This window comes from Talpa occidentalis, unplaced genomic scaffold (assembly GCF_014898055.3).
Source record: "Talpa occidentalis isolate TD23 unplaced genomic scaffold, MPIMG_talOcc4v2.1 talOcc4.14, whole genome shotgun sequence".
NCBI classification, from domain to species: Eukaryota; Metazoa; Chordata; class Mammalia; order Eulipotyphla; family Talpidae; genus Talpa; species Talpa occidentalis.
This window is the reverse complement of record NW_023601433.1, coordinates 90,541,293-90,561,573: the sequence shown is the minus strand read 5'-3', so window position 1 is coordinate 90,561,573 and position 20,281 is coordinate 90,541,293. Positions and strand designations below refer to the sequence as shown.

The 20,281-nt window shown below is 48.6% G+C and overlaps 1 protein-coding gene across 2 annotated transcripts; it reads left to right on the top strand.

Moving 5' to 3' along the window:
• Positions 1–432: 432 nt before the first annotated feature.
• Positions 433–18,555, top strand: ZNF268 (zinc finger protein 268). 2 transcript variants are annotated; one of them, XM_037511355.2, is made up of 5 exons: positions 433–500; positions 2,629–2,829; positions 7,548–7,674; positions 8,185–8,280; positions 13,145–18,555. In XM_037511355.2, the coding sequence occupies exons 1-5, from the start codon at positions 468–470 to the stop codon at positions 15,523–15,525; spliced, it is 2,838 nt and encodes a 945-aa protein (XP_037367252.1). In that variant the 5' UTR covers positions 433–467; the 3' UTR covers positions 15,526–18,555. The 2 variants fall into 2 exon arrangements, with proteins under 2 accessions (XP_037367252.1, XP_054551416.1); XM_054695441.1 differs by having other exon boundaries at positions 469–500; positions 2,622–2,829.
• Positions 18,556–20,281: the final 1,726 nt, after the last annotated feature.

The following is a 20,281-nucleotide window of genomic DNA, read 5'->3' as shown; positions in this document are numbered from 1 at the left end:
CGGGGGCGCCGGAGACCTGCCGGCCGCCGCGGGCCGCTCCGCGCGGGCGGGGGGGTCACCGGCGGGGCGCGGGCCCGTCTCGGCGCGTCGGGCGGCGGCCCGGCAGCCCCGGGGGAGGCGCCCCGGCGGGGCGCGCGAGACTGGACCCGCACGGCGGCGCGGGCGCGTCCCTCGTCGGGGGAGCCGCCCAGGAGGGGCGCGCCCGCGAAGGCGGGGTCCGCGCCGCGAGGCCTCGGCCCCCCGAGACCGCAGCTCCGCGCCGACGCGCGCGCCCCCAGCCGGAAGGGCGGCCCCGCGCGGCCTGCCGGGAGTCGTAGTTCGCGCGGCGCGGGCCGGTGACGCGCTTCCGGTGCGCCCGCAGGGCCGCCCTCGGCGCGCCCGGGTGCCGTCCGCCGGGGTGCGCGGCGCCCCCACCGGTCCCGGACGGCTGGGTCTCCTCGGCCCGACTCCCCGCCGGGCGCGCGGGCATGGCCTCCAGGGTCCGCACGGCGGCCGTCTGGGTGAGTCGGGCCCGTCCGCGCTGCGTCCCGACCGCGAGGGCGACCACCCGCGCCGCCCTGTCCCGGAGCGGGCGGGCTTGGGCCGGGTGTTGCGTTTCTTCAGAAAAGGCGGCGGCGCTTTGGGGGGCCGAGGCGCCTTCCCGTGCGGGGGCCTTTCCCGTTCTTCTCCATGGGGTGTCCCCGGGGCTGGGCCCTGCGGGAGCGGGACGCGGGACCCGGCGTCGGGAAACGGGCGCCGCCCCACCCCCCTCAGGGCCTCCTTCGGGCGTGCGGGGCGCGGGCGCTGTTCTCCGGCTCTCCCGCCTCCGTGTCGCCTGACTGAGTGCGGCGGGTGTGCGCGGAGACGAGCCGGCGAGGCGGGAGGCGAGGGCGCGCGGGCTTCCCCGAAACGAGTAGAGCGCAGAGAAGGTGACTTGCTGGGCTGAAGCTACCAAGAGATTCATAAGCGGTCTAAAGAGGTGACTGAGGTGAGCAGAGGGCTGAAGGTCATCCTAGGAAAAGGAAGCAGCATGTGGACTCGAGAGACTTGTATTTCCTTGTTAAAATTATATTGTTACCAGGCAGGGTGAGGGACACCCCGGGACCCCCAAACCTGTGTGCTCTAAGTGGGTTCTGCCATCGGCCCCATCAAGACAAAACATACTCTAGTGCATAAGCCCTTCATTAGAAAAAGAACTTTAATACAAATGGGGTGCATAGAGAGCAGAAAGAATATAGTTTCCAATCAAGCACCCCAAATTACCCATCCCCTCCTGGCTAAACGTCCAGCCCAACAGGATGAGCCCAGAGCAGGGCCACTGAGGCCCGAGAGCCCCCCCAGTCTCAGGCCCGTCCTGGGGGACACACAGAAAAGGGCAGAGGGGGCCAGGCGGGTCTGGGAGGAAAAGACTCAAAACCCAAGTCCAGATAAAGGCTGCCACGGTCACCTCCCCATGGGGCCCTCGCCCACGTCTCTGTGTCTTCCAGGTGTCCCTTCCGGTCCCCCAAGTCCCAGGTGCAGGTCCAGGGCCGAGAAGCCATCGTGGCTTCTTACATGTCTTTCTGCTCCTTGTGCCTCGGTGCCTTCTCTCCTGTCTCCCCTCGCTGCTGGGCTCCTCCCTTCCTTATGGTGGGGCAGACAACCTGGAAACTCACTGTGTCTGAGCATCACACTGGTGCAGTTTCTGAAATAGCTCTCCTTTGGGCCCTTCCCTCCTGCTATCCAGTAATAGCTTTCCTGCTCATGCCCTTCTTTGGGGAGGAGATTCACAGCCTGAATCTTTTTTTTTTTTTTTTTTCTATTCCTGGTCTCTTATTTTTAGCAGCTTTCCTTAAGTGAAGGTCAGTGCTTAGGGAAGGAAGCACAGGCCAATCATTCCTCAGGCCCTGGAGACCTTAGGTGACCATGGCATTGTCACTTGTCACCTGCAGGCCTGTGCCGTGCCGTACAGGCTCAGGCCCCACTCCAGGGGTGCTCTCCTGGTGGGGAGGCACATTTGTTGGTGGCTTTGGAGCCCTGCAGTATAAGGCCCAGCAGCAGCCCCCTCGCTCCCCTATTTCCGTGACTGAGAACTGCCCTGGCAGTCAGGTCATATCTGTGTGGCCTGAAGTTTGTGACAAGACCTTGTCTCCTAGTTTTTTGTGCGCTGGCTTGTAGGTTCCTGTGGGCCTTGTCCTTTATATTCTGGTAAGTCTCATTTGTTCTCATGGGGAGTTTTTTGGAGATTAAAAAACTATGCTCCCAACCCGGTCTCATCCTTCTTTCAATGTTTTAACAACAACAAAAAGACTCAGAGCAGCTAAGGGACATGTTCCTGGGCATCTAAATGGTGAGAGCTGGAGCACAGCCTTTCATGCATTCAGAAGTCTCATAATACCTGCGTTCTCCCCCAAAGCAGGTTGTTGAATCTCTAGCATCTGGTATGATTTCTGTGTAATGGCTGCCTGAAGGTTTTTAAATCTCAGGGTGGTGGTTGCAGTCTTGGGATTCTTGCAGGCCTGCACCTGTGCAGGAGGGCATGGTATGAGGGTGCTGCTTCTCCATTTTCACTTTGTCTCACCTCTGCCCTGCAGCCACACTGACACTGACTGCTCACAGCCCAACCTACCTCATGGAGTCACTAATGTAAGTTTGCTCTTGAGTCTGCAGGTCCCACCTGTCCAGGAGCAACACAGTTCTGGTGGCAGGATCAGGAATCTTCCAGGTCAGGAACCCATCCTGGGTCAAGGGACCCCCGACCAGAGGCCTCTCCCTGGAGGACCTCAGCAAAGGCACAAGGGCCGCTGGACAAAGCAGGTCCTAGAGTGGCTGCTCACGTCACAGGCGCAGCCGAGAACCACTGAGCCCCAGGTAAGTTGCAGGCTCATTCCCATTTCTTTTACTTATTATTTTTTTTCTTTTTGGCAAGGAGAGGACTGGAGGGGGGGTGTCCTTCGGTTCAAGAGGTAATATCTCCCGTTTGTGATCTATTTATCATCACTGGTTTGTGTGAAGTTCTGCTTATCCTTCTTCCTAACCCTAACCCTTGTTTTCTCGTATTTCACTACCCACCCCCATATGTTGTGTTTTATGGGTGTCCTTGTGTTTACATGTGTTTACAAAATGTGCATTGTTATTGCTCTGTGTGTATTTTTAATATATGTTTTTGGTATGTGCACATATGTATCTTGCTACATTGATTACATATTTTGTTAAGCTCCCAGGCTCTTGTACATCATTTTCTCCAACCATCACCAGTGTTTGAGTGTTCCATTTGCTTCACATCCTTAGCCAACACTATTGTTAATCTTTTTACCTTGAACCATCTTGGTGTTTGTATGGTGATATGTCAGTATGAGTTTAGTTTGCATTTCCTATTGGTTAAAGAGGATGAGTAACTTTGTTGTGCTTACTTGTCATTTTGTAACCTTTTTGTCACCATGACTTTAATTTTCCTGTTTTCTTTTTCTTCTTGATTTAAAGAAATACATTATATTCTGAAAGCTTGTTAGAAATGCAGACTCTGGGCCACCCTGGTGGCATAGGCAGTTGAGTGCAGCACTGTGAAGCTGTCTGCAGCCTCTGCAGTGCCGGTTCAACCCCGACCAGCCAGGGAGATACCCACATGACGCAGCAGACCCCTCCTATCTCGCCCACTGCTCCCCTCAGCAGTGTATTTCGGTCCTTCTGCCTGTTCTGTTCCCCACTCTATCTCTAGTGAATCCTCTGACTGTCCCGTACATTTCGCCTGTACCCCAGTTCCTGTATGCATGAATAAATAAATCTTTAAAAAAAAATGCAGACTCTTAAGGTCCCACTTCAGTCCTGTTATATCAGACTCTTATTTTTAACAAGATGCAGTCACTCTTGGATGTTAAAGTTTAAAACAAACTTGATAACCAATCCACATCAGAATTTACCTTGGGTGTTTCTTTTACTCCAACTTGTATTGGGAAAATTTTCAAACATAGGAAAACATTGAATTACAGTAAACATCTGTGCAGCCATTACCTAGAATTTTTCCATACACATTTTATTGTACAGGTGATCCTTGAGCAACATAGGCTTGAACTGAATGGGTTCCACCTATACACAGACTTTCTTCGTATTTGAAATTTTTTTTTTATTTGCTACAGTTTGAGAAAACTTACAGATGAACCATGTATACTAGAAATATTGAAAAAATTAAGGTAAAGGTAGGTCATGAGTACATAAAATACATGTAGGTAATAGTCTAATTGGTCACTAGCATAAAGCACACACAAATTTATTATAAAAAGGTAGTATTTATCAAGTCACACAAACACAGATGGTACACGGTCCCATTCACAAGAGTAAGAAACATAAACAAAGATGCAGCATTAAATCATAGCAGAACTCACTGTAGTGCATACTGTGTTGCTTTAATAACTTCATAGCCGCCACCTGCTGCTGTTGAGGTGCTCTCAGGTTTTAAGAACTTATGCCTGTGGTGCCGGGCATTTGTGTGAGCAGGTGGCTCCAGTAAATTGTGTATGACAGTCGTTTAGTGCACCGCCAGAAACCCGAAGTGACACGGGACCCATCTGAGGTGCTCCCAGTGATGCTGGAAGTGCTCCCAAGAAAAAGAAGAGTCATACTGGAAGAAAAGTCAAGTTGCTTGGTACACACCAGAGACTGAAGTCTATAACCGTGTGGCCTGTCATGACCAACGAATCGAGCATGAGGCCATTGTAAAAATAGAAAGAGAAATTCAAAAAGCTGTTACTGTAGCAGTGCCAGCAAGCACGAAAACCTTACGCTTTTTGTGAAAAAGTTTTTTTTCCCTTTTTTCTTTTATTATTTTCCCACCACCACTGTCACTGTGTCCCCTTTTTCCTTGCCCTCCCCCTTTCTTAACCTCAGAAACATCAGGGTGTTTGTTGACATCCACTGGTTTTTCAGGTGTTTTATGTTGAATTGTCTGTCCGATGTTTATTTTTATCCTTCTGACTTTTCTGCATGTAATTTTTTCAAATTCCCTCCTTTTTGTTGAAAATGGCTGCGTGTTGGGCCTCCCCTGGTCGCACAGCAGTTGAGCGCTGGGCTGTGAGGCTGCCCGGAGCCTCTGCAGCCCAATTCATTCCCCGGCCGCCGGCGAGGGTGCCACCAAAAAAAAAAAAAAGAAAGAAAGAAAATGGCTGTGTTTCATCTTCCTTGTAGCTGTGTAATACTTCATGGTTTGTATTTACCACATCTTTTTGATCCATTTGTTCTTTAAAAATTTAGATTGCTTCTGTGTCCCATTGTATGATGCAGGCTTTATTTTTTTGTTGATCATTGCATACTCTATACGTGAATATAGGCCCAAGGGTGGTCAGTGTTTCTATTTTTAACTTTTTTAAGATTTGTTAATTTATTTATACAAGAACCGGGGTACAGGCGAGATGCGTGGGAGGGTGAGAGGATTCATCAGAGACAGAGTGGGGACCAGAACAGGCAGAGTGACCAAAACACACTGCTGAGGGGAGCAGCGGGGAGACAGGAGAGGTCTGCCGCGCCATATGGGACCCTCGCCGGTCGGCTGGGATCGAACCGAGGCTGCGGACAGCTCCACAGCGAGGCGCTCAACCACCTGTGCCACCAGGGGGAGGCCCAAGATTCAATATTTTAATTCAATTTCTTTGGAAAATACTGCTGGGATTTAGTTAAATTTGTGTATCATTTTAGGCAAGATCACCATTTTGATTCTCTTGGTTCTCCCCATCCATCTCCTAATGTTATCTCAGTCGTTTAATAATAGCTTGAAGCTCTCATTGTGCACGTCTTCTACCTCCTTTGTTAGCTTGATTCTGAGATTTAATTGTTTTTAAATCCGTTATAAATGGAGTGAACTTAAGAAGAATGCGTATGCTACTGTTGGGTAGAATGTTCTAGATATGTTAGATCTAGTTGGTTCATTTATTTTTTTTTACCTTATAGTCTTTTCGGTGTTTTCCATTATTGAGTATTAGATAACAGTTGACAACTGTTATAAAACTACTTCACTTCTGTCACAGTTTACTTTGTATATTTTGCTGATCCGTTATTAGTTGTCTCACTCTTTAGAGTTGCTATATAATCTGTGTTGGACTTTAAATAATAGGTAATATTCTTTATCTTCTATATCCTCTTTTGTTTTGCAGTCTTGTCGTATTAGCTCAGCCATACATGCTCTCTTTGGGCTGTATTTAGATGGAGTATCTTTAACCATCCTTTTTCTTTCAGTCTTTTTGTCTCTTTGGATCTTGAGTCTCTTGTAAGACAGCACATTGTTGAATTGTGTTTTTATCCATTTTGCTAGTCTCTGTTTTTGTTTTTTAAATATTTTACTTTTGTTTTGTTTATGCATCCAAGAACAGGGTTATAGGCCAGAGGTGTGGGGGGTGAGAGGATTCACCAGAGACAGAGTGAGGAGCAGAACAGGCAGATTGCCTGAAATACACTGCTGAGGGGAGCAGTGGAGAGACAGGAGGGGTCTGCTGCGCAATGTGGGTCAGCTACCTGGCTGGGGATTGAACTGGTGCTGCAGTGGCTGCCAGTAGCTTCATTGTGCTGAGATTTAACCCCTTGCACCACCAGGGAGGCCCTTAAAGATTTTATTGTTATTTATTTATGCATACAAGAGCTGGGGTGTAGGTCAGAGATGGGGGGGTTGAGAGAATTCAGCAGAGACAGAGTGTGAGAAGCAGAACAGGCAAATTGCCTGAAACCCACTGCTGAGGGGAGCAGCAGGTGAGACAGGAGAGGTCTGCTGTGCCTTGTGGGTCAGCTCCCTGGGGATCAAATTCAGGCTGTAGTGTTGATAGGCTGAGAAATAACCCCTAGACCACCAGAGAGGGCCTAGTCTCTGTCTTTTTTTTTTTTTAAAAAAGATTTATTTATTTATGCATACAAGAGCTGGGGTACAGGCCAGAGGTGAGGGGGGTGAGAGGATTCACCAGAGACAGAGTGGGGAGCAGAACAGGCAGACTGACGGAAATCCACTGCTGAGGGGAGCAGCAGGAGAGACAGGAGAGGTCTGCTCTGCCATTTGGGTTGCTCCCTGGCCGACCGGGGATCGAACTCGTGCTGCAGAGGCTGCAAATTGTTTCATAGTGCGGTGCTTAATCCCTTGCACCACCAGGGAGGCCCCTAGTCTCTGTCTTTTGATTGGAGATTTCAATTCATTTTACACTAAAATTAATTACTGATGAGGGACTATTGTTGTTATTTTGCTGTTGTTTTGTGAATACTTAACAGCTTGTTTCTCTTTTACTGCATTACTATGTTGGTTTAACCAATTCTTTGAGTGAAATGTTTTTCTCATTTCTTTTGTACTTTCATCTCAGTTTCTTTGATTTCCCATTACATTTGCATGTGTCTGATTTTGCTTCCTTTTGCAATGTTGGATGCTGCTTGTGGGCATGATTGTTACCCATTTTTATATGTGTCGAATGAAAACGTGACTGATTTAATGCACATTTATGGGATGTTTTCAAAATGTTTTTACTTTTTACACACAAAGAATATACTAGACATCATTTGCTGCCCATTGTTTTCCACAAACCCAGTAAAATAATTGGAGATTGAATGGGCATATGCTTTTTCAGGGACCGTTGTCCTTCATGGATGTGTTTGTGGACTTTACTTGGGAAGAGTGGTGCCTGCTGGACTCCGCCCAGAAGCACCTGTACCGGAATGTGATGTTGGAGAACTATGGCAACCTGATATCCCTGGGTAAGTGCCACCGCCCTGAAAGGAGTGTGTGAATTCTGCAGGCTTCCTGTTCTTGACTGCTGAAGGTGGGGTGGCTTCTATGAAACATTTTAGAGGTCAGAGTTTCCTGTTCTCCCTTTGGCATTTGAATATAACAATGAAACCATCTACTTCACAGCTTTATCAGGCAGTCACTGATCTGAATCCCCCCCATTCTTTTTTTTTAATAGTTATTTATGCATACAACAACTGGGGTACAGGCCAGAGATGGGGGTGGTGAGAGGATTCACCAGCGACAGAGTGGGGAACAGAACAGGCAGTGAAGTACACTGCTAAAGTGAGCAGCGGGGAAACAGGAGAGGTCTACTGCGCCATGTGGGACAGCTCCCTACCTGGAGATTGAACTTGTGCTGCAGTGCCTGCGGACAGCTTCACAGGTTGCATCTTAACCCCTTGCGCCACTGGGCAGGCCCCCCCATACTTTAGAGATCCCGAATCTAAGCACTTGAGTCTGTGATTTTCCATTCACAGGGTATCAATGCACCAAGCCCAATATCATCTTCAAACTGGAACAAGGGGGCGAACTGTGGATGATGCAGACACAAATCCCAAGTCAGGGCAATCCAGGTAAGTGACGAAGACATTGGATCCCTTCCTCCTCCTTCGGAGTAGGTATAAACTCTCATGTGATGTTCCTTTCCTTCTTAGTTAACCTCTCAGCCAGTCTCGGCTTCCTTCTTTCCTTCCCTAGGAAGACTCATTTTATTAGGCACTTGAGCAAGCTTTCCTTTTTACCTCATTTAGTGGAACTTTTATAACCCCTGTAGTGTCTTTCTATTGTTTTTTAAAATTATATGTGTAAATGCTTTATAATCAACCTGACTTCCTTCCTTCTTAAAACCCATCAGGAGATTCTATCTCTTCTAGAGTGTCCCATCACTTTGATGTTGTCAGCATGTGCACTTTAATGCACTGTCCTTTCTAAGTGCATTCTTGCATCATTTCCTGATCAGTTACTTTGTGTGAAGCCTCCGCCACTTAGACCTTCCCCACCCCTTATTCAGGTGACACCCCACTGAACCCACTCTCACCCTGTATGATGAAATGCTTATCCCTGTATGATGAAATGCTTATCCTCATGCTTGACCAGTCTTCTGTTGCTCTTCCTCTGCATCCAGAGGAGTCTCTCTTATCCTCCACTTTCCTTTTGTGTTGTAAATCAAGAACTGGGGTAAAGGTTAGGGGGTGAGAGGACTCACCAGAGTCAAAGTAGGGAGCAGAACAGGCAGATTGACTGAAATCCACTGCTGAGGGGAGCAGCGGGGAGACAGGAAAGGTCTGCTGTGCCATGTGGGTATCTCCCTGCCTGGGGATCAAACTCAGGCCACAGTGGTAATAGCACTGAGACTTACTCCCTAGGCCACCAGGGAGGCCCTGCATGTTGTAACTTTTGTAAAACTTCTGGTATGTTAGTATTTGTGTTTTTAAAATAAGTCTTTTTGGGGGCCTCCCTGTTGGTGCAAGGGGTTAAGTGTCCATTGCAGTCTGCAGCCCCTGCAGCGTGAGTTTAATCCCCAGCCAGGGAGCTCACCCACATGGTGCAGCAGACACCTCCTGTCTCCCCGCTGCTCCCCACTCTGTCTCTAGTGAGTCTTTTCATCCCCCGCACCTCTGGCCTACACTCCAGCTCTTAACATGCATAAATAAATAAATCTTCAAAAAAAATAAAGTAAGGGCCTCCCCGGTGGTGCAGCGGTTGAACGCTGGGTTGCAAAGCTGCCTGCGGCCTCTGCGGCACCGGTTCGATCCCCGGCTGCTCCCCGGCCACGGTGCGCAGACCTCTCCTGCCACCCGCTGCTCCCCTCAGCAGTGTGCTTCGGTCCTTCTGCCTGCTCTGCTCCCCGCTCTGCCTCTATTTAAAAAAAAATAAAAATAAAAAAAATAAAGTAAGTCTTTTAAGGTTCTTCTTATCTTAATTTTCATCTGAAACAGGACAATCTTATCTCATTTTTGAATCATTCTATTTACTACCCAGTTTTGTTTCTTTTACTCTTTCTGTAATAGTTTATTGTGATGTTGCTATCAGATAGGTTATTCTGAGCATAAAATTATTCATGACAAGCATGGCAGGATAAATCAGTGGTCTTTGTATCATTAAGATTGTTTCAGCTGCAATTTTTGAATAATCCTAAATCAAACTCTAAGCAGAAGTGATTTATTTATCCCAAAAATTCCTGAAGTAGGGGATCCTTAGGGTTGACTAAGTGATTGACTCAGTAAGTCACCAGAAGTCCATTTCTACCCTGACATTCTAAGTATGCCAGCATTTTGCTCTCGTCACCTCCCTTCATGGTCTCAGACGGCTGTCACACCCAGCTGGCACACAGAGGTACCAGTGATGTACTAGGACATGACTGTTTCTTCCCGCATAATTTTTTAAAGATTAATTTATTTATGCATACAAGATCTGGGGTACAGGCCAAAGGTGCAGGGAGGGGGCTGGTGGTGGTGAGAGGATTCCCCAGAGACAGCAGGGAACAGAACAGGCAGACTGACTGAAACACACTGTTGAGGGGAGCAGTGGGTGAGTCAGGAGAGGTCTGCTGTGCCATATGGGGTAGCTCCCTGGCCAGGGATCGATCTCGTGCTGCAGTGGCTGCGGACAACTTCATAGGTTGCATCTTACCCCTTGCGCCACCAGGGAGGCCCCATAATTTTTTTTTTTAATCAGGCCTTTCCCAGGAAGCCATAGCAGATTTACCATGTTCATATGCTAGATTGTTACCCACATCCCTGTCAGAAGACTCCAATAAGGGAAATTGGGGCCGTCATTGTTTGTTCAGATAAATTGGTTGGTTCATGTTTCATCTTCTAGGATTTAAGGTTAGGGTGGGGGTGCAGGTGGATTCCCATTTTCCTTACTAAAGCTCATGACCTTAAAGATGGGTTGGGGGGGAATACCAGGTTTGTGCTCACCAGGGAAAGGGCATAAGAACCACCAGGTAGGTAGCATTATTAAACTGCAGCTACCTCTGGTTAGGCAGCACCCAGTCACTCTCCCATCTGTCCATCTTTCAGAATACTCTGCTTGGACCTCTCTGTGGCCTAGAGGTCAGTTGAGTGTCAGCCCTATCATCTCTGCAGCCTGAGTCCATCCCCGGCCAGGGAGCTGACCCATACAGCGCAGCAGACCTCTCCTATCTCGCCCGCTGCTCCCCTTAGCAGTGGATTTCAGTAGATCCACCTGTTCTGCTCCCCACTCTGTCTCTGGTGAATCCTCTCACCCTCCCGTGCTAGCTTCATTCTGGGAGTGTACCGGCAGTGCACCCAGGGAGATCGCAGCTTGCAGTTCAGTGACACATTGGGTGGGTAGCTTTGCCAGGACTTACATGGCCGTGGTCTGTTGACTTGTTGACTGTGTTCTCTGAGCATGATTTCCTTTTCCATTGTCTTCTGTGGCTAAACTCGACATGCCCATTGGAGAGAATGTTTTCTGTAGATTCAGAATATCAGAATATTGTATTTAATATAAAATTTGATTATGTTTACTCTTTACACTTAACAACTCATGTCTCCTAGCCAATGGCTTTGATACTTTTTCCTAGTATTTTGAATTTGATTAAACCCTTGAGATGCCAAGGGATCTTAATTTCTGTCACTTCCTTATTTTCTATCATTACTGGAAAGAGAAAGCTTAGCAGAAAATGCATTATATTTCTTGGGAAACCAAATGATGGAAGCCACAGATAAGGAAACCTAGCAAATAAGCATGGGTATGAACAGCAACAGAAGACTTGGAAGAATGAAATACAGGAATTATTAGAACAGCTTTAGTGTCTATGAATCCTGAGAGCCTATAGGGCACAGTACGACAACCAAACACATAAGTAAATCAGATTCTAGGATTCTAGGACAAAGATTAACTTATTAGCTGACCTGTTTTCTTCTTGATGGAAATGTTTCTGATTCGGACCATGTCATTGGCTAGTCACACTCTCCCCATTTGTGATAGTCAGAAGTTCCCATACTCATTTTTCAGTGCATTCAGCAGGAATTGTTGGGGAAAATAGAAGATTGTTTCAAAAGAATAAGGGTCAAATTACATAAATCTTTTTTTTTTTAAAAAGTTATTTTGGCTTCTCTAAAAGATTACTAGCAGTTTCTGGTCCTCTGTTCCAAAATATGATGTTTCATGTGAATTTCTTTTCTTTTTTTTTTTGAGTTTTTTTTTTTTAATTTATGCATACAAGAACTGGGGTGCAGGCCAGAGGTGCAGGGGTGAGAGGATTCACCAGAGACAGAGTGGGGAACAGAACAGGCAGACTGACTGAAATACACTGCTGAGGGGAGCAGTGGGAGAGACAGGAGAGGTCTGCTGCACCCTGCGGATCAGCTCCCTGGCCGGGTATCAAACTCATGCCACAGCGGCTGGCAATGGCTTGATAGCTCTGAGAAGTTTAACCCCTGCACCACCAGGGAGGTCCATGCGAGTTATTTTCATTTATTTGTGTGAGTGCTCAGTGTAATTTTATCACCAGGAGGAGTGGAAACTAATCTGTGATGTTTACTGCTCTTTCTCCAGAGCTCTGGTGTGCTTGTACATAATAGATGTTCAATAATTATTTCTTGAATGAATCTAATGCTTAGAGTCTTTCCTACCTTTTTATATTTTGCTCATTTTCCCTTGTACCTGCTTTGTTATCTTTATTATGCAACAATTTTATTTTATTTTTGTAAAGATTTATTTATTTATGCATACAAGAAATGGGGTACAAGCCAGAAGTGTGGGCGGTGAGAGGATTCCCCAGAGACAAGAGTGGGGAACAGAACAGGCAGAGTGACTGAAACACACTGCTGAGGGGAGCAGCGGGCGAGACAGGAGAGGACTGCTACGCTATGTGGGTATCTCCCTGGCTGGCTGGGGATCAACTTGTGCTGCAGAGGCTGGGGAATAGCTTCACAGTGCTGTGCTTAACCCCTTGGCCACCAGGGAGGCCCTATTATGCAGCAGTTTTAAACTCAGAACGTATTCATTGTCAGTTTCTAATAGCTGTCCTCTTTTTTTTTTTTTTTTTAATAAAAGGGCAGGTTTATTATAAAAAGGGAAGTCAGGGATGCTTGTCCAGACACAAGTGGGCAGAAAGAGCTGCCTCTGAAAGGGTTTGTTCGAAGAGAGGCCTATATCGTCACAGGTGGGCAGTCTTGGAGGAGAGCTGCCTATGCTGCCTTGCAAAGGAAGAAGGTTGGTGAAGGGAAACACATCTGCATAGTCACAGGCAGGCAGGAGAGCTGCTACCTGTCTTCACTTTTTGTTTAGCTTTGTGTTTGCCTGTGCCCCACAATTTGGGTATATTTACTCTTTTACTTATAATCAGACTTGGTATCAGCAAATAAAATAATCTCATGAGATGACGTTTTTAAGTGAATTTTACGCTATGCCTGCATCATATTGTTGTTTATTTACAACATGGTTAATTCTTTTCATTTCTAGACAAAGTCTGGGAAATTGATCATATGGAATGGTATCAGGAAAATCAAGGCAAGCTGGAAAGTATGGCAAAAGGCTATGAATTTACAACATTTGGAAAATTGTGTCTTCTTAGTACAAATCATGTTTCTTCAAGACAAAAGTTTTATACAGGTGGCACACGTGGAAAGAGTTTGAAATATATGGAATGCACTAGTTATGCTGAAAAGAATCCTAATGGGTTTAATATGCATAGAGAACCATTCTTCCATTCTAAACATGAGCAGACTGTTACTGGAACAAAATACTCTGAAGGTGAAGAGTCTGGAAAAACCTTCGATAGGCAGTCACAGTTAATGTGCCAACAGTTGTGTATGGAAGGACAACCCTTTGAATGCAGTTACTGTGGGAAGACCTTCAGCAGCAAGCCATATCTTGAAGTGCATCAGCAGACTCATGCCAGAGAGCAGCCTGACGCATGTAATGGATGTGGGGGAGACTTCAGCAGCAAGTCCTACCTCAGTGCACATCAGAAAACTCATGCGGGAGAGGGACTACATGAATGCTGTGAATGTGGAAAACTCTTTAGTAGAAAAGACCAGCTTGTTTCACACCAAAGAACTCATTCCAGACAAAAACCCTATGGATGTAATGAATGTGGGAAAGCCTTTGGCTTGAAATCACAGCTCATTATACATCAAAGAATTCATACGGGAGAGAAACCCTTTGAGTGTAGTAAATGTAGCAAAGCCTTTAACACAAAGTCAAATCTTATGGTACATCAGAGAACTCATACAGGAGAGAAACCCTATGGTTGCAGTGAATGTGGGAAAGCCTTTACTTTCAAGTCACAGCTCATTGTACATCAAGGCGTTCACACAGGAGTCAAACCGTTTGGGTGCACTCAATGTGGGAAAGCTTTCAGTTTGAAGTCACAACTCATCGTTCATCAGAGAAGTCACACGGGTATGAAACCTTATGTATGTGATGAATGTGGGAAAGCTTTCAGGAGCAAATCGTACCTTATTATCCACATGAGGACTCATACAGGAGAGAAACTCCATGAATGCAGTGAATGTGGGAAAGCCTTCAGTTTTAACTCACAACTCACCATACATCAGAGGATCCACACAGGAGAGAGTCCATATGAGTGCCGTGAATGTGAGAAAACCTTCAGTCGGAAGTATCAGCTCATTTCACACCAGAGGATTCATGCTGGGGAGAAGCCCTATCAATGCAGTGACTGTGGAAAAACTTTTGGTTTGAAATCACAGCTCATCATACACCAGAGAACTCATACAGGAGAGAAACCCTTTGAATGCAGTGAATGCAGCAAAGCCTTTAATACGAAGTCAAACCTTATTGTACATCAGCGAACTCATACAGGAGAGAAACCCTATGGTTGCAGTGAGTGTGGGAAAGCCTTTACTTTTAAGTCACAGCTCATCGTACATCATGGAGCTCACACTGGGATAAAACCCTATGGATGTAGTCAGTGTGGGAAAGCCTTCAGTTTAAAGTCACAGCTCATTGTACATCAGAGAAGTCACACAGGAGAGAAGCCCTATGAATGCAGTGAATGTGGGAAAGCTTTCAGGAGCAAATCATACCTCATTATCCATATGAGAACTCACACAGGAGAGAAACCACATGAATGCAGAGAATGTGGGAAAGCCTTCAGTTTCAACTCACAACTCATTGTACATCAAAGAATCCACACAGGAGAAAATCCCTATGAATGCACTGGTTGTGGAAAAGCCTTCAACAGGAAAGATCAACTCATTTCACATCAGAGAACTCATGGAGGGGAAAAACCTTATGGGTGTAGTGAGTGTGGGAAATCCTTTAGTAGCAAGTCATACCTCATTATCCATCTGAGAGCTCATTCAGGAGAGAAACCACATGAATGCAGTGAATGTGGGAAAGCCTTCATTTGGAAGTCACTGCTAGTTGTACATGAACGCACTCATGCAGGGGGACGCCCTTACAAATGCGGTCAATGTGAGAAATCCTTCAGTGGAAAGGTACATCTTATTGTGCATCAGAGAATGCACACAAGAGAGAGACCCTATGAATGCAGTGAATGTGAAAAAGCCTTCATTAGGAAGTCTCAGCTCGTTGTACACCAGAGAATTCATTCAGGGGAGAAGCCCTATGGATGCAGTGAATGTGGAAAAGCTTTCTCTCAGAAGTCAATTCTCAGCGCACATCAGAGGACCCATACAGGAGAGAAACCCTGTAAATGTACTGAGTGTGGGAAAGCCTTTTGTTGGAAGTCACAGCTCATCATGCATCAGAGAACACATGCAAATGAAAGATGTGATGAATTAAATATGGGAAACTTCCTCTCAAAAGCAAGTTCACAAAGAATGCCAGCAACTTCATATAGAAAAGAAACTCTCTAAAGGGGATTATCTCTTACACCAGAAAACTCCTACGCAATAGAAACGTAATGAATACATACCATGTGAAAAGTCATCCACAGATAGGCGTGGTTTTTTACACATAAACATATAAAACGCTCAGTAGAAACTGTAAATTCAGAAAGCCCTTAAAGGTTTTCAGCAGCAAGTCACACTTTTTAAAATGCATATATAGGTGAGGAATCATGAATGAAGTGAATGTTGGAAATTAATTGTACCAATGTAGCATTCATCAAACCAACCAAACCAAACGTAAAATACACTGTTGGACATTGGGAGTTTCATCTTATTGAATGTATTTTAATGAGTGAAAATAGAGAACCAAATGAATGGCCAAATTATTAAAATTACAAACACCTTAGGTATCAGAAGCCCATACCTTGGCAAAACCATGCTGTTACTTAGGGAAATTTTTCATTTAGAAAATGACAAGCCTCTAGCAAAATAATCCAAGTGATGACCTGTGACTGTCCAAATGGAGTAATGTCTCAGCTGGAAAGTTCGCTTCAGTATTTTTACTAGTTTTGAGTAATTCCCCTAAAAGCTATCCTAAAGGAAGTTTTGTTCCAGATATTTAAAACTCTGAGGAAAACCTTAGAGAAAGTATCAACTAACGTGGTAAGCGCGTTCATAACAGACTAGATACTCCTTTTTAGTGTGTAAATAATTGTAATTATCAGGGCAAGATGTAAATTAAATCCTTACCTAAAGTCTTTGGTAGGTTTTTAGTAACTGATAGTAAGAAAAATGGTATATAATGAAATCAGGTTCTTAAATAATGTTAATTCTTTCAGTGTTCACTGTGATCCTTTCTCAGTGTTACTGTGAACGATGTTGAATAAGGCAACCTTATTCAAGGACTTGCTACACTTTGTAGGACTTACCTTCATGTCTAGAGCTATCTTGCTCCATCAACTGTATGGCGTTTCTGTGCTCTAGCATTTTAATTATGAATGCCATATATGGTAGATAAATTAGGTGCCACACCATTTGTTAGGTATTTCTCCTTTGTAACAACATTCTCAACTAGCACGTTTTTTTAAAGATTTATTTATTTATGCATTCAAGAGCTGGGGTGCAGGCCAGAGGTGTGGGGGGTGAGAGGATTCACCAGAGACAGTGGGGAATGGAACAGGCAGACTCACTGAAATACACTGCTGAAGGGAGCAGCGGGCGAATGAGGAGAGGTCTGCTATGCCATGTGGTGGCCCTCTGGCTGGGGATCGAACTCATGCTGCACTGGCTGCAGGACAGCCTCATAGGTTGTGTCTCAACCACTAGTGCCACCAGAGGCCTTAACTCGCACATTTTGTTACTAGAATAACATCATTAAACATATTAACACATTTCAATATGACAAACCTCTTATTTTCTGTCTTTTGTAACTTGGCCAGGCAGCTATCTCTTTAGTTACATAGATCAACATTCTACACACTTACCTTTGTGTGCCAAGAACTGCTCATGTTCTTACTGGCTAGGATAGCCTGATACCCTTTAAGAGCAGTACTCCTTCACCATGTGTGCTGTCACGACTGGATCTTTCAGGTGTCCCAGGAAGTCAGTTGCATGTTCATCAAAGTAGGTTTTAGATGTTTGATATAGTCTTTTTTTTTTTTTTAGAGGCATGCTTTATTTATTTATTTTGTTTGTTTGTTTTGTTTATATAAGCACTGGGTACAGTCAGAAGCGCGGGAGGGTGAGAGAATCCACCAGAGCCAGAGCGGGGAGCAGAGCAGGCAGAAGGACGGAAGTACACTGCTGAGGGGAGCAGCAGGCGGCAGGAGAGGTCTGCACACCATGTGGGACTCTTCTCCGGAGGCCGGGGAGCAGCCGGGGATCGAACCGGCACTGCAGAGGCTGCAGGCAGCTTCGCAACCCAGCGCTTAACCGCTGCGCCACCTGGGAGGCCCCTGATATAGTCTTAAGTACAGCAAAGCAAACTGAGCTTGTATTTTCAGGAAGGATCTTGATGCACTTATTAGTTCCTTCACTTTACATTACCTAAGAAGATTTTGTTGTTTTCAGCCTTTATTCTAGTTCACTTTTTCTCTAATTTGAGCTACCTGGTATCCTTTGAAAAAACTTTAGTGATACATTTAAGTGATACTGCTGGAATGTGCATGTATAGCTGGAAAGTCAGTGTTTTGAAGTTTTCTGCCAGGTGCTTGCCTACAAAGTTTTTCTTCACGGTCTCACCAACATCTCTATGTGAATGAACACTCACCTGGAGCGTGGGGCCTTTGCAAATACATCAGGGCTATCTTGGGGGAGTATGAGGATTCACAACTGAAAATAATTCTGAAGGATTCTCCACTTTGTATTATTGAGGGGATCTCATTTCTTACCCAGAGAAGATGTTTGTTTCTCGAAGGGTTTATGTAATTTGTCTAGTAGTAATTGTGTTCAGCTCATTGAACAGGGTCAGTATTCTCACAGACACCTGAGGTGAATGATGGTTCACAGAAGAGGTTTATCTAAAGAGGGAGTTTCAGATATTTGCTGAAGTATGTCCCCTAATCGGGAAAAGATCCGTAGTATGTGTTCTGTCATTGACGTTCCAACTAAAGAGCCCGTGTAATGAACAAATGTAAGGGAAGTCTGTGCTCAGTTTGTACACTGCTGCCCTGGCACACCTAGGCTGTCGTGGCTGTGTCCCATGATGCAGCGTTCACCCGCCGTCTTGCTCAGAAGAAGGCTTGGCTTTGCAAGTAACTTCCATGGATTCTCTGGTGTAAATTTTGATTTTTTTTTAAATATTGCACCAAAATACTATCTATCTTGATGATTGAGTTTTTGATGCCTCGCCCAGCCTACTCCCTGCCTTTAAAGAAGACACCCGTGTACAGCTTGGGCCTCGCGGATCGGGGTGGCAGGGACTGGGCCCCGCCTGCTGCCCTGTGAGGTGACGTTGGAGCCCTGGTGATGGTGGGCACGGTGTGGGCACTGCTGGGCCCTGGCCCCCTGGGGACGGGTGGAGAAGCTTGTCCAGCTCTCGAGTAGGGCCGCCATCGGAGCTGCCCCAGGAGGAAAGGAGCCACTCCCTGGGCCCCTACTACCCCGTGTGTTTGCTGGCGTCGGGGCGAGGGTGCCATGGCCTGTCTTCCGCACCCGTCTGCTCAGCCCGCCGGGCGGGCAAAGACCAGCTGCCAAATCCGCAAGCTCTTGCTGACCGTCCGTCCCTCCCTCGGTGCCGCCCTTGAAGAGGTTCTGGAAACCCACTGGCCCGAACGCCGCCTCCCACAGCGATAGCTCCGCCCTGGGGCGCAGGTGGACCCTCGGCCAACCCCGCATCTCCGCGGAGGGCCTGACCGCGGCCCGGGGCCGTCCTGACCGGGCGGGAGCGAGCCCGCCTGCCGGCTGCTGAGAGGAGCGCAGCGGGGAGCGGGGCTGCCGCGGCCGAGGCCTCTGACACCGGGGCCTCCCTGGGGCGCGGGGGCCGGGACAGCCCGGGAAGGCCCCGCGGGCCCTGCGGCCCCAGGTCAGCCCCGGCGGGCAGCGGCCCACGGGCGCCCCCGGCCTCTCCTGGCCGCGCCCCCCCGCCCCCGGCAGCGGGCTCCCGTGGACCCGCCCGCTCTGCGCGCGCTGCGGCTCTGGCGGAGCCTCTCACCCCGCGCGTCTGGCCCGCACCCCAGTGCGTGTGCCCGAATCTCGGAAAAATGAAAAATCAATCTTGGAAGAAAGACAGAAGCGCCTTGGCGTGTTCACGGCACGGAGCTGGCGTGAGGATGCGGCTGCCAAGGCCTGAGGACGGCCCTGGGGGCGCGGGGGGCGGGGGCCCTTGGAGCTGCGGTGCCCGCGCGCGAGCAGCCCCCGGCTCGTCTGAGGGAGGGACGGGCACGACCAGGGCTCCCCGGCCCGCAGCGGCGCGTTCCGGAGCGGGGGGGGGGGGGCGGGGGGGGGGGATAGAACCTTGAAAGCAGAAAACCGTAAAGTTCATTTTATGAAAATCGAGAAAACATGAGTGAACAAAACGTGAATTCGAATAATTGGAAAAACCCCCGGGGGCGCGTCGCCCTGCGCTGCGCTCTGGAGACCGCGGGGCGCCCCCGGGCCGGGCATCGAGAAGCCGCACGTGCCTCCCCCGGGGCCGCCGCGCCCCGCCCCGAGCGGCGCCTCCGCGGGCCGGGCCGGGCCTGGGGGGCGCGGGGGGCCGCTGCGCAGCACGACCCCTGGCCCGCCTCGGGCCCCCCGCGCCCCGCCTCCGCCGGAACCCGCGCGCCGGCAGCCAAGGCGGGGCGGGGCGGGGGCGGGCGCGGGGGCCCATTGGCCGCGGGTGGACACTTTGTAGCGCCCCGCGGGCGCAGGGGCGGGGGGCGGAGCGCGGGGGCGCGGGGCGGCGGCGGGGAGCGGCGCGGCGGTGAGTGGGGCTGGGGCGTCGGGGCTGGGGGGCGGGGGGCGCGGGCGGGCGCGGAAAGCCCTGGAAGCCGCGGCCGGGAGCGCGCGGAGCCCCCTCGGCGGACGCGGAGGTGTCGGCGGGCGGGTCTGCGGCGCGGGCGCCCCGGGGGTCCCCGCCTCCTCTCGGGCCCCGCGGGCCCCGCCGGCCGGCGCAGGGGCGGGCGGGGCGTCCGCGTCGAGGGGGCCTGGGGCGCGGGGGCCGCCTGCTGGGCCCGCCCGCGGGTCACCTCCCCTCGCCGCCCGCCGGGCTCACTGGCCGGGTCCTCTCCCGCCGGCGGCAGCGGGCGAGCGTCGTCCGCGTTCCTCGAAGGTTTGGCTTTTCCCGAAGTCAAGGGCGTTAAAC

Excerpts from the sequence above, each read along its gene's own strand:
- ZNF268 (XM_037511355.2), top strand. The coding sequence starts at position 468 with ATGGCCTCCAGGGTCCGCACGGCGGCCGTCTGG. Across the intron at positions 501-2,628 it reads TCCGCACGGCGGCCGTCTGG|GTCCCACCTGTCCAGGAGCA; the intron begins GTGAGTCGGGCC and ends TTGAGTCTGCAG. Across the intron at positions 8,281-13,144 it reads CCCAAGTCAGGGCAATCCAG|ACAAAGTCTGGGAAATTGAT; the intron begins GTAAGTGACGAA and ends TTTCATTTCTAG.